The 18,944-nt window shown below is 39.3% G+C and overlaps 1 protein-coding gene across 3 annotated transcripts in view; it reads left to right on the top strand.

The window, feature by feature from the left end:
• Positions 1-18,944, top strand: part of ERCC6L2 (ERCC excision repair 6 like 2) — a 102,443-nt gene that overhangs the window by 24,139 nt on the left and 59,360 nt on the right. For all 3 annotated transcript variants that reach the window (XM_074953146.1, XM_074953145.1, XM_074953147.1), the window contains exons 7-11: positions 2,101-2,262; positions 3,563-3,770; positions 5,279-5,419; positions 8,603-8,716; positions 10,834-10,953. In XM_074953146.1, the coding sequence (XP_074809247.1) occupies positions 2,101-2,262; positions 3,563-3,770; positions 5,279-5,419; positions 8,603-8,716; positions 10,834-10,953 (745 nt within the window). The remainder of the gene's footprint in view (positions 1-2,100; positions 2,263-3,562; positions 3,771-5,278; positions 5,420-8,602; positions 8,717-10,833; positions 10,954-18,944) is intronic.

Here is an 18,944-nt window from a genome sequence, read left to right as displayed (position 1 = left end):
TAATCTAAAATAGATTTTTTTTTAAAATGGAAAAAAACCTCGATACTTTAAAATGTGCCTGCTCCTACTTGCAGCTGCTTGATTGTATTAAAGGAACATCAGACTTGAAGTTAATGTATTTTGAAATTGCTCAACATATCATTATTTCAGAACTAATCTTCTACCTGCTTTATAAATTTGAATTTAAATAAATCTCTCTGGGGGCTGGATGACTCAGGATTAGCAATGTGATCTGAATCATTTCACCTTTAGGTCATGGGGTTTTATTGTGTTCCAGACTGATAGTGACCAAAAGTTGTTACCATGCAATGGCTGCTGATATTGTTCAGATATGCAGCTTTCCCTTCCACATCCCTCCAACCCCCCAATATCATTGGCAGTAGAGATATCAAAAAGAATGAACAATCGTGTCATCCCTACAGTTGGTCCCTTCAAGTCATATTTCAGACTCATTGATAAGGATGTTTTTCCTGTTGCTGCTACCCATGCTGTACCTCTTATGTGGGGAAAATGGAAGATTTCAGTAAGCAGGGTTCTCAATCTGCTACCTTTTTATAATTGTTAATTAACTTTTTAAAAAAATCTTTTAAAAGTGGAGTTAGTGATATTAAAAGCTGCTGGATTAATAGGCTAGAGACAGACAGTTTTTCTCTTTCACAGAAGAGGTATAGCATGACTGGCAGTAGTTCGTATTTTTGGCCACAAAGCCTTGTCAGTGTGCTAAATTAATTTTTTAAGATAAGTCTAACCTTAGGAAAGGCAGGAGCCTACAAAAGCAATGCCATAGTTGGGTCCCTTCCAAATTCATGGTCCATTTCGGTCAATTTCACGGACATAGGATTTTAAAAGTAATAAATTTCATGATTCAGCTATTTAAATATGAAAGTTCATGCTGTTATAATTGTAGGGGTTCTGACCGAAAAAGGAATTTTGTGTGTGTGTGTGGGGGGCGTTGCAAGGCTATTGTAGAGGGGGTTGCGGTACTGCTACCTTTACTTCTGTGCTGCTGCCGGCGGCAGCGCTGCCTTCAGGGCTGGGCAGCTGGAAAGCAGCGGCTGCTGGCTGCGAGCCCAGCTCTGAAGGCAGAGCCACCACCAGAAGCAGCAGCAGCACAAAAGTAAGGATGCAGTGGTATGGTATTGCCACCCTTACTTCTGCACTGCTGCAGCTGGGCGCCCCATGGCTAGGTTGCCTCTGAAGGCAGCACAGAAGTAAGAGTGACAATACCACGACCCCCCTAAAATAACCTTATAATAAAATAACCTTATAATAAAATAACCCCCGCAACACCCTTTTGGGTCAGGACCCCCAGTTTAAGAAATGCCTGTGAAATCTGTATAGTATAGGGTAAAAACAAACAAAAGACCAGATTTCACAGGGGGAGACCAGATTTCACAGTCGTAACATGATTTTCATGGCTGTGAATTTGATAGGGCTCTAGCTATAGTGGGTGGCTCAGCTAGCTGCCGGGTTGGAAATAGCCTAATTTCTAGTCATAACAAAGTAAATATAAACTACAGGTGAGTAATGGATGAAAGTAATCAAATTCTCCTCATGCAAGCTTAAAAAACTTGATTAGTACAGTTTTCTGATGCATATTTTTCATTGCAGAGTTGATTTAATGCTCAAGAAAGGGAGCCAGATTCCTCTTAAACTACAGTTTAATGCACACTTCCATCTTGAAATCTGAGGATTTTTTTAAAGAGAATTTTAAAAATCTCAGATATTATACCTAAGTCCCATTGTATGTGATAGTAAAACCAAATTTTTCTGTTTCCTGAAACATTATTTCTCTTGCATTTATCTGTGTGAGGGATCTGAACAAATTGATTATAGTGAAACTGAGTACACACAACAGGATGTAAAATACATAAAGTTAGCTGAAAAAATAGCTGATATGTTTTTTTCACTTACAATAATATTAAGTGTTACTTGTAACATTTGGACTTGTCTTTGAATTTTTTTTAAGTTGATGGCATTTCTTTTAAGTCACTTGCTTTTAGTCAACAATTGTGAGGAAGCACAGCTAATTCTAAGTACATGTTTGTGAGATAATGCAAGTGACAGCTACATGAAACTGTATTTCCTGTTGATCCACAGCCTAGAATGGTCAGCTGTCATTGTAGATGAAGCACACAGAATCAAGAATCCAAAGGCTCAAATAACCCACACTATGAAGGCTTTAAAATGCAGTGTTCGTATAGGTCTTACTGGAACCATTCTTCAGAACAACATGAAAGAATTGTGGTGTGTCATGGATTGGTAAGTAAGAAGTTAATATTTTAATTAAGACTTATCCAGAGAAGTGACAGGGTGGTAATGGTGTGGGCCTCAGCAGTGTCCAGAAACTGTGCTATAGTAGGAATTCCATCACACTTTTGTCTTGTTTCTGCTGGAAGTACATGTGGTTTCCCACCAGGGCACTGCCCCCAAGCTGTTGGAATAACCCATCTTTTAGAGTAGTCTTAGATAGCTTGTATATGGTAAACTTGGGGGCGTCCTCATCCCCTCACTCTTTTGGGTACTGGTAAGCAGGGGAGGAGTTCTTTTCTCTTATTATTACCCCTCCTAGCTTCTTTCCAGTGGTCCTTCCTTTCTTTCCCTGGCCTGTGGTGCCCCCACTCCAACCCAGACGTAACAGGATAAGAATAATTATTTTGCTCCCAGTCTCAGGCACTCTGCTCCCTGCTTTGTCTAAAGCGCACAACTCACATTCATGTAGATAAGAGTGTTGTGTGTCCTCCTGATGATTTCTATTAATATTTCAGTAGTGCCCAAAATGTGCTAGGTGTTGTGCAAATATATAGGAAGGGACAGTCCCTACCCCAAAGAACTTTAAAGAGGAAAAAAGACCCCCAGATGAGGGAATAGAAAGTGCAAACAAAATAATCTTTTATTACTTACAATTTTAAAAATCTTAAATACGGAGCAATTGTGGGCTGAAGTGAAATGTCAGGAAGGGGATGAGTTAGTAGCAAAGCTTAATGTAAAATCCAAGCAACTAAAACATTAAGATGGTGTTAGAATGGATTACCCAATGGGGAGTATTTCTCAGAAAATGCCTAATGGGTTTAATAATTCCTGTTGTTTTCTTTAGATTCAGATTCATTAAACTATTTGATATCTGTATAACCTGATGGAATTAAAGCAGAAAGAATCAAAGTCAACATTTTAAAACCTGGGTGCCTAAACTTTAGGCGCATAAATCCTTAAAATAAGCTCCTAAATAATAGTAACCTGATTCATAACACTGGTCAGCATCCATTGGACCTGCAGATGCTGAGCTCCTCTGAAAATTGTGTCATTATTACTGAAGAGCCTGTATGGGGATTTAGGTGCCTAAACTTAGGCTGACAGTGAGTACATGGAAAGGCTGACTGTCTGGAAGTAGAATGATACATTTCTATTATATACATGAGTCGTATTTATTCATTTAACTGCTGATGATTGATTTAAGATCTGTCACTGTTAGTCAGGAGTATTTCACATGCTTTTAGTCAATGGAAGAGGATATTCTGCGTTCGCGTTCAGCAAATGACTGCTGTTCTTTTATTTCTTTTAGGGCTATACCTGGACTTTTGGGTAGCAGAACACATTTCAAGAAGGAATTTTCTGATCCAGTGGAGCATGGCCAGAGGCACACTGCAACTAAGAGAGAGCTAGCAACAGGTCGAAAGGCCATGCAGAAGCTAGCAAGAAAAATGTCTGGCTGCTTCCTGCGACGTACTAAGGCTTTTATTAGTGATCAGTTGCCAAAGAAGGAAGACAGAGTAAGAGTGGCCATTTTTACAAAATACTAATAAATATATCATATCTTGGTTGTTATATATATCGTAGTGTTTTTTGTATAGTGTATCTGGTAGTTCATGGTTCTGTGGTCAGATTTTTCTAGAGTTCAGAGGTCCAGGGCTGTGAGCAAAAATGCACATGCAGTAGTACACTTCATTTGTTCACATAATTACTATGATTGCATGTTCAGATTCAGTTATTTGGGTATGGAAATGCCCAGCAAGACATTTGACTGACCATTAACACATCCAGATGCTTAATTTATATGCACAGTTGTAATTATATGGCTAATATCAGCTTCACATTTCTGTGCACAGGAGGTGGAGTCTGATAATATATAAATTAAGACTTGTTAAAAGCCAATTACTTTCAATCCTCCCCTTTTATGGTATTCATTTTAATAGTTTTTAAAATTGTTTTTATTTTTTTAAGTTAATTGTGACTAATTGTGGCTGTTTCTTTGGTGCTGGCATAAACATAATTTAAGAATTCATGCTTTTTTAAATCATCATGACTAGGCCGTTTTGATGAATATGAGAATTTATTTAGCCAGCAAGCACAAATGCATTTAATAAATTAAACACATTAGCTTGCAGCTGTTTTTCTAGATTTTGTTTTGCCCTTCATACAGAGCCTGTAATAATGTCATCCAAACTGTGCCTTCTAAAGGAAAGATTAACACAAACGTCAGTCAGGTGCTTTTCTAAATCTAGCAGGTTTTATGTCTTTTCATTCTCTTGTTAATGTGAGTATACGTTCAAGTTACTGTTGTATTATTATAGCACAGCATGGTGCTGCTGCTATGTGGGTGGCCTAAGTTCAGAAGTGATCTTGGGATTTTCTGTCTCCTGCTGGTTAAGACCAAAGATGTCATGGAGATGCCACCCGTGGTCTTTGGGAGGAGGGATAAGAGTTTTGGACACACCACTGTACAGATCCCTCCCCCGCCCCATTCCTGTGACTCTCAGTATCAATAGGTCTCTTAGATTTGACTGTTTTTTATCTCCCTGACTGTAGAAGTGTTCTACAATAGTTGTACCAAAGGGGGGTGAAAGGAAAAGGCAAATAAACCATTCTGACTAAGTGGGCAAGAACCTTTATGGCTAGGTCTTTTAAACCGTTCACTCACTCACTCAATAACCCCCCCCCCCCCAAAAAAAAAAAGCCTAAAGAAAATGTAAGTGGAAGTAAAACTGCAGAATGATTGATGTAGTTTGATTTTAATACTGCTAATAGAATTGGTAGAAAAAAAAATTGTATTAAAGTTACCTGTTGACCATATTTTCACACTTTTTTTCCAGCACATCAGCCTCCAGTTCTTTGTTGGGAGCAGAAAAATACCCTTTAACTACCTGTACATCTATCAGTTTATTTTCCATTTCCTGTAATTTTAGTATTTTAGCATTTTTGTGTTATATTCTTATTGAGGTCTTTGTTGTTTTTTCATGTACGCTGCATACAATTGTATTTTGGGGTTCTATCTTGGCAGACGGTATACTGTTCCCTGACAGAGTTCCAGAAACAAGTATATCAGGCTGTGTTGGCAACAGAAGATGTAAGCTTAGTATTGCGAGCACGGGAGCCCTGTAGTTGTAGCAGTGGCCGGAAAAGGAAGAATTGTTGTTACAAAGTAAGTATTTTCACAGTCTAGATTTCAGGATGTACAGTAACTTGCATCTTTCCACCCTGCTGGTTTGGACAATGTGAAGGAATATGCTTCAGGGAATGACTGGCCCTACCTATTTTGCAGGTCTTGTTCCTAATAGATCACCAAAAGAGGGGTTGCAGAGTGGAGCATTCCCCAAAACCACTGTTCCTCTAGACGCACAGGCTGTCTCTCACCTTTGCTCTCAAAACTTTTGTAGCATTTGAGGGCAGAATAGAAATTCTTTGATCCCTTTTTATATTTAATAATCCAAGGTGGGGGATGAAAGGTACATTATTTGGTCATTGCCATTAAAGAGCCAATATTTGCTGATAGTTATGACATGTTGGTGGCTGAGATTCTCACATTCTCTGTCTTTAATTAGGGTAAGAGATAGCGGTAGACACTATTCACAAATGATTATTTCTGCTAAGAAGGGGCTGTCTTAATCTGTATGTAACAGTTCACAAGGGAAAGTTGAACAAAAGGTAAATGTATATAAATACACTGGCAACAAAATCTATTAAACAATAAAAATTTGTTTTGAAAAACAGGGAAATCAGTTTAAAGAACAAAACAAGGAAAATATACTGTACATACAGGAAAACTATTGAAAGACTGAACTTTAAGAAAAAAATGCAATTAAACTCCAGTTATAAATATAAATATAGTGTCAGTTAATTGGAGGTCATGGGGAAGAAACTAAAGATAGTTATAGTTTAACTTAACTGTGTAATTTCAAGTTAACTCGGACTTAACAGTACCTACTGACCCCTTGTGATCTTCCACTCAGTACATCCATTGCACTTTGCATGCAAGGAGAAAATATTCAGAAGGAGGCTTTGATAAGAATTCTTTTTGTCAGTTTAAACTCAAGAACTGCATCCTGGATGGTTACTTCAGCAAACCCATAACCTTGTCCCTTAAAATGTCCTGGGAGTCCTGATGATTACATTTAAAATCATTTTACTTCAGGCAGCTTGTTAACTTAAAAACCTAAACAAAATAAATCAAACTGATTGAGACACAGGTCATCTGTAAACTATTGATGGAAGTGCTGTGATGGAAGTTGCCTCAAGCTCCACTGGTCTTGCTGTTCCCTGAAGTAGCAATTACTGAAAACTTCTTGTCTTTTGTCTGCTTTGAATGTATTCTTTTTTATAATTTTCAAAATAATAAACTGCACTCTTTTTGGCTGGTTGGTATTCTTCCCAGTCTTTACTTCTCCAATTTAAAGCAATGCATTTTTTTTCTAAATTTCCATCTATTCTATCTTTACATTAAATACTCTGTTGTTTTGTCAACTTCCCTGTTACTTTTAACTTATTGCAGTCTCTCACGTTTTCTTCCATGTACCCTATCACCCTTTATTGTCTAGGCATATCTGTGTCTCCAGGTCGCTCAGTTTGCTCTGCCCTTGACACCCATATTTTAAGAGCTGTTACAGTCTGGGTTGAGAGCGTTATGGACAGCTTCTCTCAACCAACTGATTCAAATTTTAAGAATGGAAAAATTTAGATTGGATATCAAGAAAAACTTCCTTACTTGAGCTGTATTAGGTTGTGGAATAGCCTTCTTAGATCTGTGGTAAAACATTAGAAAAGATACAGTCGGGAACAACCTGCATGGACAGGGGGATGGACTGAAGGACCTATTAGCTCACTTCCAGCTCTAAGTAATAGCAATAAATTCAAATTATAAGCATACCTTTGTATTTACTCTGCAGAAGTTGTCCTGTAATGGAAAATCATTATTCAAATACACGCTTTACAATAATAGTAAAATGAGCACATAATACTGGCCAATGACACACTTTTATATACTGTATTTATTCCTCATGTACATTATAAATGTTTTTCAGCTTTGCTTCAGTGTGATAACCCGATCTATTTTATCTCTTGTTGAAATGCTTTTTACAGTAAGGCAGCTTTTGGATTGTTTATTTTATTAATAGATTTTACGTTATGAAGGTGTGCTGCTGGTTTTTCACTAATTTTAACATTAGCTGTTTCCATGCTTCTATGTCTCATGATGTTTTGTAGAGAAAAGTGACCCTCCATTTCATTCAGTTCGCTAATGACACCTGAAATTACTGGAAGCCCTTGGCCACATCCTGGCTGCTTAAGTGTAAAATAGATTGCTATAGAATAACTTCCTGAAGTTACCCATGAAATCTAGCAATTTGAAAGGTTGAAGGAGGAAACATGATTGAGCACTAGTTAAAATTTTATGGTAGGCATTTAAGAATAATATTGGAAATGGAGTGCAAGTGCTAAAGCTGTCATTTTTATTATTTGTCAACTAATGACTTCAGTGATATGCACTGACTGTTATTTTTGGCATATTCGCATGTTTAAAGTCAGTCAGCCATAACCAGGAAAACACAGGTATCTGATGTCATTGCTGATGCAGTAGAAAACCTTGCATAAACATTTAAAGTCATTTTAATTATATATTTTTATTATTATATTTTTATAATTTTATTATTATTTTATCTATTTAAAATATTGTTGAGTTTCTTTTCAGAAAGAAAACTATTAGCTGTTGTTGGGTAAGATGCCATTAAAACAGCTGTGATTTAAATTTGATTTTAAATTGTTTGTAACATTTCCATTTCTATTTTTCATATGACATGTTACATGGCATCTTGGTTACCCTAACTTTCTATAAATTACATGTTCTGTAATATGTAAGAACAAATATAAACAACATTGTTGTCTTGAAGCAGAGGCGGTGCTAGCAGGAGTATTTTTGGAACCCCACACACACACAACACATACCAATAATTAATAAGGGGCCCCCTTGAGCTGCTCAGGGCCCTAAGCAATTGCTTAGTTTGCCTATGCCTGGCATCGGCTCTGAAGAAATCTTTTCTGTTAATACTATTTGTTACAAAATGCAGGAAAATTGTAAGTATTCTCTGTCATGCTGCATTTTTAACAAAATCAATAAGGTTCCCATATTAATCTATGTAGAAGAGGTTTTAAAAAATACTTGGAAATCGCAAATACACTTTCTGCTGAAAATGGTAGTTCTCATCTAGAACGCTGATTCTGCCAGTTGCCAATAAATGTGGTTAGAATATCTGTAATTGTAGGATATTCACATTTTTCTAGGTTGTTTGTACTTTTAGGAAGCATTATTGCTTTTTTTGTTTTGTTTCTACAGACAAATGCCCATGGTGAAACAATGAGGGCACTGTATTTCAGTTACCTGACAATCCTTCGGAAGGTTGCTAATCATGCTGCTCTACTACAGACAGAGAACACCAGCAAACATCAGGTTGGTTTGGGTCCGCCTGAAGAGCAAAGTCGTGAAACAAAGGGAGAAACTTTTTAGTGAAAAGGTCTTATTGTAGCAGCTAGCTATAATTGTGACGGCCACTTCTTTTCAACTTTATTTACTCTCATCTTTTTGTCTAGCTAGCAGGAATTGAAGTATTTTGGTTAGTGCTTGGTGTCTGATCCTGCTCCCATAAAATCGAATGGCAAAACTCCCATTGACTTTTATAGTGCAGGAACAACCCTTATTCAGTAGTTTTCAACAGTAGCAGTATTTTTCATTTAGTCACGAGTAATTTTTTAAAAATTGAATTCTGGTGATGTTGGGGGAACAGTAGATAAGTAGACATTTTAGTGTTCAAATAATGTCAGAGGCAACTACTTGTAACATATTTGTTTATCAAAAGAATTTCTCCAAGGTTGGCTTCTTTGTAAAAATAGAAAATGTTTTAGGGCATTTGCTTTCCAAAAGAATTGTTCTTTTGAGAGAGCTGAATTGCTTTGAACAGCACAAGAAGAAATACTTTGATAAAAGTAGGGGCAAGGAGAAGACAGTGTCAGCTGGAATTGTTAGAATGGCAAGGGGGAATTTGTGAATCTAAACTGATGGTGGCACACAGATATTTTCTTGGAATTCACTTTACTTCTTTCCTCAAGTGAAGACAGAGGCAGCATAGAAACTTTTTTTTTTTTAAGTGTTGCAATATACCTCTAAGACCGTAAATGAGTAAAAAAGAAAGGGATGTTAATCACCTTCATTTGGAGGTCTCAAGGGGATAAAAGTGCAGAATTCCTGGCTTAATCCTGGCCCCTCAAGAAGGTGGTCCCTCTTTGAAAAGTGTTACACCTCGCTGTCCAGGACTTTATACTTATACCTATCACCATAGTAAGTGCCTAAATGTCACTTTAAATATTGTTTCTGTCTGGCGTGCTTTGGAAGAATAGTGTTCTTTGTTACGACAAAAAATTAAGAGTTCAAATGGTTTATGGAAATTACAGTATGCTGTAGTGCTTGAAATAGTTACTGGTATGATATAGTAGGCTAGAATTGCTGTATTATTTAATGGTGAATTCATTTCCCATGATTATTTACCGTATGTGTACCAATTGATACCTGTCTGATTACATCTGTACACAAAAGACTGATTTAAAATGTTGACAATTAGTGCCAGTAAGCAAACTGGAAAATCGAAGATACTTGGGCTCTAGTTCCATCAGTCAGTATTTTTGAGCCTGGCCCTGCAAGCTACCTAGCACCCTCACTCTCATTGAACTCAGTATCTCAGGATCAGTCTTAATGCTCTATTGTCATCTCCTCCCATTCCTGCCCATTGCTCCCCCCCCCCTGAAATCGACCTCCCAATCTGTTTGCCCTCTCCTTACTGATATTGTTCCTAAGGAATCAACTCTTCTTTGGAGCCAGCAAGAAGTGAAGTTATACTTGTAGTAATACTGATTTAAAAACCTTTCTTAATCTTCCCTCTGTATTTCTCAATGTCTTCTTGTCTGTCCTTTAGATTGTAAATTCTTTGGGACAGGATATTTGTGTTTTGACCAGCTCCAGCTTTGTTTGTACTAAACAAATAATAAAGTCTAAAAAGAAAGGGGGGGGAGAGGGTTTGCGAGCCAGTCTGCTGCCATATCTTCCATTGTGGTACTTGAGATCAGAAAATTAATGATCCTCATAATCTTGAGAGGTTTGGGAACTTCTCCATTAGGGAATGAAAATTTTGCAATGCTCTCTTTAATATATGCCGAAGTCCACCATTGGTATTTTTCCAAGTGAGGCAATGCACTTTTATTTTCCTTAATATGGGAGAGAGGACTATCTTGTGTTTTGGGCAGACTCTAGTTACTAGAATTCTCATATTTAACCATGTAGCCTCTTATCCTTTAAGCTAAAACCTCAATTTTTTTCTTATTGTTGTCAGATGCTTTTGTACTGAGCACTTTTATAAATTTACTACTAATTCCAGCATCATCAAGAATGTGCTCTTTTAGCCTATTTCACTCTTTCACAGATTAATGCTGGACCAAATTATCTCTAATACTGAACTCCATTTTTCGTTTGTGGTGATCACATTTTCTGCCCCCCCCCCCCTTTTTTTTTTTTTACAGGAAGAACATATCAAAAGGGTATGCAACCAGGTATTTTCCGAGTTTCCAGATTTTGTACAGCTGAGCAAAGATGCAGCCTTTGAAACAATTTCTGATCCAAAGTACAGTGGGAAAATGAAGGTAAACATATTTGGAAAAAACAGTGTTACATAATTTTGGAGTTTGTAGTATAGATGTGTTAGAAAATCTGCATCTACCATTTATCTAACCACTTTATAACTAATCCTTGTACCTTGATCATGAAAGTTACAGATTTAAAAGACCTAGATCACAATACTATTCCCTGGCAATGAAGGGTTATTCCTGATTAAAACATTTTCTAGTGCTTTGTCCATTCTGGTTCTTTGCAATGGTGTATCCAGTACTTCTCTTGGAAGACTCTGTAGTCTGGAAGCTTCCCTGCACCCCAATAGGAGTCTAAATTTTTACTTTTCATTCCATTATTCATAACTATAGTTGCTAGTTATATCTTCATAAATAATGTCACCACTTCTAGTGTTCAGTCTTTAAATATAATGGATTTATATCCATTTAGGTCTCCTGCCTATTGCCTTCTCTTACCCTAGCTATATATATTTAGCTCTTAAGACCTTTCCTCATCAGTCAGTTTTTTTAGTCTCCTGGTTGCTTGAGTTACTCTTTTTTGGAATCTTTCTGAAAATGTATTGCCCAGAATTGGACTGATGTCTTATCTAACTAGAGTCACATAGAGAAGGACCACTACCACCCTCCCCTTGATGTACTTGCCTGTGCAATCCATAAATGCATTGGCCTTTTTGCAGCTATATATACTGCAAAGTCATATTAAATTTGTTTTAACTATCATCCTTAGTTCTCTTTAGCATTACTGCTTCCCAGGGTTCTCCTTTTGTTTGAGCAACATTGTTTTCAGATTATTTTTTTTCCAGATTGCTTAAATTTTTCTAAGTTGAATCTCATTTTGTTTTCTATATGTTTCTAATTTCTCTGGGCTTGTTGGGGTTCCCATCTCCTTTCATTTTAATATCAACTCTGGAGTTCTTTAGCATGCTGATTAATACCTCTTTCAGATGATTAAATTAATTCTAACACTGATCCTGAGGGTACCCCTCTAGGTATATCTTCCTGACTTGATAATTGTAATCTATTACCTTTTGTTTTTCTTCAGGTAGTGTCACTACGGGTGCTCCGTTTCGGGGGAGGGGTGGGGGTGCCCTGTGCATTGGAGATTTTAGGTAGCAGTGCCTGTTCGACCTGCGCATATGCTCTGCTCAGCCTTGTGCTCTTTACCATGGGTATATACATCTGTGTGGGCGAACTGCCCTCAGTTCCTTCTCAATGATTTTGCCTGAGATGGAGCATCAGGTGTGTCTGAGTTGAGCTTTCCTCCACTGTAGTTTCTCTCCCCCCATGGTTTCACTTAGCTTAGTTAGTTGTAGTAGTGTTGGTTAATAATAGTTAAAAGTAGTAAGGACCGTTGTCCTTTCAGGTTTTTTCTCATGTGGGGAACTTTAGATTTCTAGAAGGGTATGCCTGTCTCTCTCAGTTTTAAATGTTGCCTTTCATGCCAGGAGTCTATCCTTCGTGCCAGGGGCCACTCCCGGTGCATCCATTTGCATGCTTTGGGGAGTCTCACTTTTGGGGGAAGTGTAATTTTTGTCTGGCGTTAAAATCAGGAACCAGAAAGAACTGGGAGATTAAATTGCATCTCCTCATGATGAACAGCTCCCTCCATTTGGCTTCTGACCCAAGCCACGGAGACACCCCTGCCCTGCCATACACCTGTCTCTGAGCAAATAGAGCTCTTAAACCATTTCCACAAAACTTTCCCTTAGTGCTTCTAAGAGGAAAACTCGAATACTCTCAAAAAGTCATTAGAGAACAGAGCTCGGTTCCCAGGTAGGGAAACTCTCAAAGAAACTGTGGTCACAGATTGAGGCTGCTACTTTGGTATCTCCCCTCTACCCCCTGCCCCTCCTCCAGTTCCTGACTCAGTACCCACAAAGCTGCAGGTCCTCAGGTACTGTAAGCAGCACTAACCCCAAAGAATGTAAGGATTCCAGCTCCAGAAGTTCATTAACATTGTCAGGGGATCGAGGCAACAAGGAGAAGAAGACTACCTCTTCTAAGTCGGTACCAATAGAATAAGCCAGGCTCTCGGTACCTACCATTGCAGCACTGCAGAAGATCAGAGTGTCATTTTGTGGACACACGCCTTGGAGCACATAAAGCCTGCAGTACTGTCCAGTTCCTCTGCCACAGTCATGGCTGCCACCTCGGTCAGTACCACAGGAGTTAAATTTTCATGAGATGTCACAGTGACACCCCTTTGATAGAGACCTCTACGTGTCCAGATATTCACCTAGTACTGATGGCATCACCATCTTTTTCTACCAGTGCTCCACTTCTACAAAGTCATGTTGAAGATGATGATAATGGGGATTTTTCATTGACTTCTCAAATGTTGCTTCAGGGCTCCAGTCCTCACTATCAGACAAATATTTTTCTGGAGACTTCTAGGAAGATGGAACCTATTTGAGAAAGACACCCTCAAGCTCCATCCTGATGGTCTGATGGCACTCATGGGTGCCCCCACCTATTCCATATTGACCCCCTCAATGGCTGTACTGAATCCATGAGCAGCATACCGCCAACAATTCTCTAGGGCCCTTAGTATCACTCATTGCTCACAGAAGTAGAAAATTCCTCCCCATCCCCGCATTCCTCTCCCTCTGGAAGGCCTGACCCACAAGAAGAGACTTTGGAGGAGCAGGAGGTGAGAACAGACAGAGATCACCCTGCTAACCAATATCTCTTCTTCATCCCCAGATGAAGCAGTCATGCCTCCTCCACCATCCCTGGCTGATGATTTTCAGACAGTTCCAGGACCTTGTTAAAAGCATAGCAGACCCATTACAAATACCACTTGAGGAGATTAAGGCGTCACGACATAAACTGCTAGATATTCTGCATACAACGTCATCTACCCAAATTTTACTACCTATTAATGAGGCTCTGCTGGATCCTGCAAGAAGTAATCTGGTATAACCCAGTGACAATTCTACCCACCTGTAAAAGGGCTGATAAGAAATTTTATGTCCAATCTAAAGACTCGGAATTTCTATTTCCTCATCTCTCTCCCAACTCCTCCCTAGTTATCGAGGCTATAAATGAACGTAGAAGGCAGCACTGTGTTAAATCAATGCCATACGACAAAGATCAGAAGTGTCTTGTTTTATTTTGTTGCAGATCATATTCATCTGTGACTCTGCAGTTTAGGATCACCAACTATTGAAATATAATCACAGCTACTACTCAATTCATTTGTTGAGCATTTACCACCAGGGCAGAGGGACCAGTTTCAGGCAGTCCATTACAAAGGGTCACCTTCTTGCCAGAATATCTCTGAAGGCCTCTCTGGATGCCCCTGAAACAGCTGCTCGCTCTGTTTCTACTGTGGGTGTCATGAGAAAGGCCTCCTGGCTTCAACTCTCAAGATTTCCAAAAGAGGTCCAGAATACAGTTGAGGACCTTCCCTTCAACAGATTAAAATTGTTTGTGAAGAATACCGTCGAGTCTGTACATACTTTAAAAGATTCCAGGGCCGCTCTGCTTTCTCTAGGAATTTACACAGCTGCTCATAAACGGACAGTTAGTAAGTCTCAGACAATGCAGAAATCTTGTCCTGTCTCCTGCTTCTAGAGCCCTTATGAAATCCAACGAGTGAGGCAGATGTTCCAGAAGAAGAGTCTGTCTGCTGTACAGGCATCGATCTCTCAACCTTCATTGAAACACAAAGTTTGATGGAGTAGTCAATGTTCTGAGTTCTCTCCCTTACTCCTTACCAGATTCAATGGTTCACGTGCCTTCGCTGCTTTGGGAACTGCCTTCCTCACTCCAGACAAGCTTTTGAGCATATTGCTATGGACAAATGGGTTTTGGAGATCATATCAGCAGGATACTCCATCTGCTTTACTTCTCTCCCTCCTCCCTCCAATTCCCTCTGTCCCTCTTCAGGCATTTTCCCTCTCACAAGCATCTTCTAGAACAGGAAATAGACTTCTTCCTGAACGTAGATACTATTGAACTAGTTCTTGTACAACACACAGGAAGGTGTTTTATTCCAGGTACTTACTGGTTTCAGAAAAGAACAGTGGGTAGAGACCCATTCTAGATCTAAGGCTCCTAAACTGGCTCATGAAGATACAGCAATTCAAAATGGTAACACTTGCAGCAATAATAACATCATTGGACCCAGCGAATTGGTTCTCTGCTCTTCACCTACAAGATGCATATTTCCATCTAGCAGTTCACCCTTCCCACAGAAATTTCTTATGTTTTACTCTGTGTCAAAACTACTTTCAACACAGACTGCTTCTGTTTGGTCTGTCTTCTGCTCACAGAGTGTTTTTGATGGTTCTGTCAGTGATAGCAGCTTACCTTCTCAGAAAAGAAATCCTTATGTTCCCATATCTCGACAATTGGCAGTAAAAGGGATGCTCCTAAAGTGAGACCTCGTTCTGACCTTCTGAGTGGCCACTGTTATTTCGATGTCCCCCTTGACCCTGGTGCAAAGATTGGAGTTTATAGAAGCTTATCTTGATACGGTAGCGGCCAAACCCTACCTTCCTACTCACAGGTTTACAACCCTATCGAATTTAGTCACTACTGTCCAAATCAATTCCCAGACATCAGTCAAAAACTGTCTCCAATTATTAGGACATATGGCAGGTGTTACTTTTGTAATAAGCCACATGAGGTTGCACCTGCACTGCCTTTAGGGGTGGCTTGTTTATTCACCAAGCAAACACAGCTTGAACAAACTACTCTCGGTTCCTTCTGTCATGAAGAAGTCCATCAAGTGGTGAAAAGACCCTCACAGTATTTGAACAGAAGTCCCCTTTGCTCAATGTCTTTAATGGTGATAATAACAGAAGCATCCCAGTTGGGATGGGGGCACATCTCAACACTCACGCAACTCAGGACAGGTGGTCATCTCGGAAGACTACTCTACACATCAACTTCCTGGAACTCAGAGCAGTCAGGAATGCCTGTCTCCATTTTATGCCATTGATCGGAGCAAACATATGAAAATAGTGACCAACAATATATCATGCATGTTTTATATCGACAGTCAAAGGGGAGTGAGATCACCCTTCCTCTGTGCTGAAGCAGTCAAGACTCTGGAATTGGTGCATACAAAATCTCAGCAGCTTACTTACCAGGCATTCGGAACATCACGGCAGATGCCCTCCGTGGAGACCTCTCTCAGAATCACAAATGGGAGGTGTAAGCCATTTGTAATTGTAAGCCATCACATATTTAAGTGTTGGGGCATCTCGCGGATAGATCTGTTCATCATGGCCAGAAACAGGAAGTGCTTCCAGTTCTGCTTGAGAGGAGGACTGGGCTGCAATTTCTTGGGAAATGCCTTTTTCCTTCATTGGATGTTGGATTTGTATGTATTTCCTCCAACTCCTCTAATATCCAAGGTGTTGATCAAGATAAGGAAGGACAAGGCCAGAGTTATTGTGGTGGTTCTGACCAAGACAGACATCATTTCCTTACCTCATCCAATGGCTGCTTGTCAACCAATCACTCTCCAGATCATCCCTCATCTTCTGTCTGAGGTTACTGGTCAAGTTCTTCACCCCAACCTTAGGGTTCTTCAGCTCAAACCATGGCTGATTGATGGTTAACGGGACTAGAAACAGCCTGTTCTGAGGACGTAAGAAGAGTATTTATTTGTTATGTAGTAGAAAGCAGTGTACCCATAATGCTTACCAACAGAAGAGGATGAGATTCAGCCAGTGGTGTGACCTTTCACCTGTGTCATTTTCAGGCTGATATACTAGTTTGTATCCTGGAACTGAAGAAGATAGGTTTGTCTTTGAGTTCCATTAGGATACATTTGGCAGCCATTATGGCTTTCCATTTCCCAGTGGAGGGCTTTTCGGTGTTTGCACATCTGATGATGATGAGGTTTCTCAAGGGGTTGAGGAATCTCTTTATACAAGTCAAAAATCCTGCTCTGGTTTGGGACCTCAGCTTGGTGCTTAGCTGCCTTATGGGACATCCCTTTGAGCCAACAGTGACCTCTTCTCTACTTGACATATCTATGAAAACGGCTTCATGGTAGCCATTAGTTATTTTGAAGACCTGGGGAGATAGGGGCTCTGATGGCATATCCCCCCTTCACATTATTCTTCGGGGACAAGGCCACATTGTGACCACATCCTAAATTCTTATTGAAGGTGTTGTTTGACTTCCACATCAGCCAGTCTGTTCCTCTTGTAGTTTTTTCCCCTAAACCACACCTGAATAATAAGGATATGGTAATACATACACTCAGGTGGGCATTAGCCTTTTACTTGGACAGGACTAAGCCAGTTAGAAAATCTTCCAGGTTGTTTGTGTCTACTGCGGACAGATTTAAGGGATATCCAGTTTCCAAACAAAGATTCTCTAGATGGATTTCAGGCTGCATTACCTTTTTGTTATCAGTCTCATGGTCTCAAACCTCCTTCTAGAGTACTGATCCATTCAATAAGATCTCTTTCTGCTTCAGTAGCCTTTCAAATAAATTGGTTAGTCTCTAAGGTGCCACAAGTACTCCTACTCTGAAACCTTTCTTAAGAATGTTTCCATTGCTGAGATCTGTGGAGCTTCAACTTGGGCCTCCGTGCACACCTTTTCTGAACATTATGCAGTAATTCATGACTCAGCTTCTGATGCTGTGTTTGGTTCTACTCTACTGTCTTCGATCTTGGATCCAATTCAGCAGCCCCCCCACTCCTTAGAGTGTGCTGCTCAGTTCTAGCTGAAGTGGAGCACCCATAGGAATAGTACTCAAAGAAGGAGAGGTTATTCTGCCTGTACATTAACTGTAGTTCTTTGAGATGTGTGTCCTGATGGATGCTCCATCATTTTCCTTTTTGCTTCAGAGTTCTCTGCTATGGAGCTTTGTGATGGAGAAGAAACTGAGGGTGGTTTGCCCGTGTAGTTCTGTGTGGCCAGAGCAGAGCATGAGGCAGAGTAGAGTGCGTGTGCAGCTGAATGGGCACTGTTAACTAAGATCTCCGATCAAAGGCACATGTGGTGCATGTGTACTTCAAGTGGAGCATCCGTAGCAAGACACATCCCGAAAAACTAGTTACTTCACAGGATGAGTAACCTCTCCTTTTACAATCTTTTAGCTAATTTTCAATTCACATTAGTTTGCCTATATAGATATGCAGTAGCATAGTAGAACAGTATGTCCTGAACAGCATTCATTCTAAAACTTTAGGTTTAAATGTTCAGATGAAATGGAAAGTAGCTTGAAAGAGATCATTATTATATTTTGAGTACTATACATAGGATTTATGTAGATTTGTTTGAGGTATTCAGTAAAGGTGCTGGGCAAAAACTAATTCACTCTTTGGCATAAATATTAAGGAGGTCTTTTCTTGCGCTGAGTGTTAATGGAAGAATAGATCCTAGTGAATTAGGTAGCATTCAGAATCCTGGGAGTCATGAACTCTGGTTCTAATAAATATTGGGCTTTTCTGTTATCTATGGAAGTAGATGTGTAGTGGGTGTAGCTGCTTTTCTCAAGTATGGCTGTGAACCAATTTGATCTACTATAAATGTTTGCTTTTAAGAGTGTCAAAATGAGATGAGGTAATTTTTGCTGTTGCTGAGCTGTCTAAATCTTTTTTGCTATTTTTAAAGCAGGTTTTTCTCCTGTCATGTTTCTAGAATGTCAGTTTGGCATGGCAAGAGAAGTGCCTAGTCTCAATGCTTTCAAGATAGGATAGTACTGTATATTACTGTATATTAGAGGGAATGAGGGAAGTATGTCACACTTTAGTGCTCCTAGCAATATTAATGATAAATGATATTAATGATAAAACAATGCAATGACAATAGTCTGGAATGCTAATTCTGGAAGAGAATGATTAATAGCAGGGAACAGAACATGCTGCAAGTAGATCCTGTATAATATTCCCCTCACAATTCTTCACACCTGTTTTGTAACATTTTAGTCCTGAACCTCTATTTAGCAGAGACTCGTAGTTGTGCCAAAATCTGGGGATGGGGGTGATGTCATGGAATTTATTTTCACTTATGAACAAATTCAGGATTTGAAG

This window comes from Natator depressus, chromosome 5 (assembly GCF_965152275.1).
Source record: "Natator depressus isolate rNatDep1 chromosome 5, rNatDep2.hap1, whole genome shotgun sequence".
NCBI lineage: Eukaryota > Metazoa > Chordata > Testudines > Cheloniidae > Natator > Natator depressus.
The sequence above is the reverse complement of the archived record's forward strand: the minus strand, read 5'-3'. Positions and strand labels throughout refer to the sequence as shown.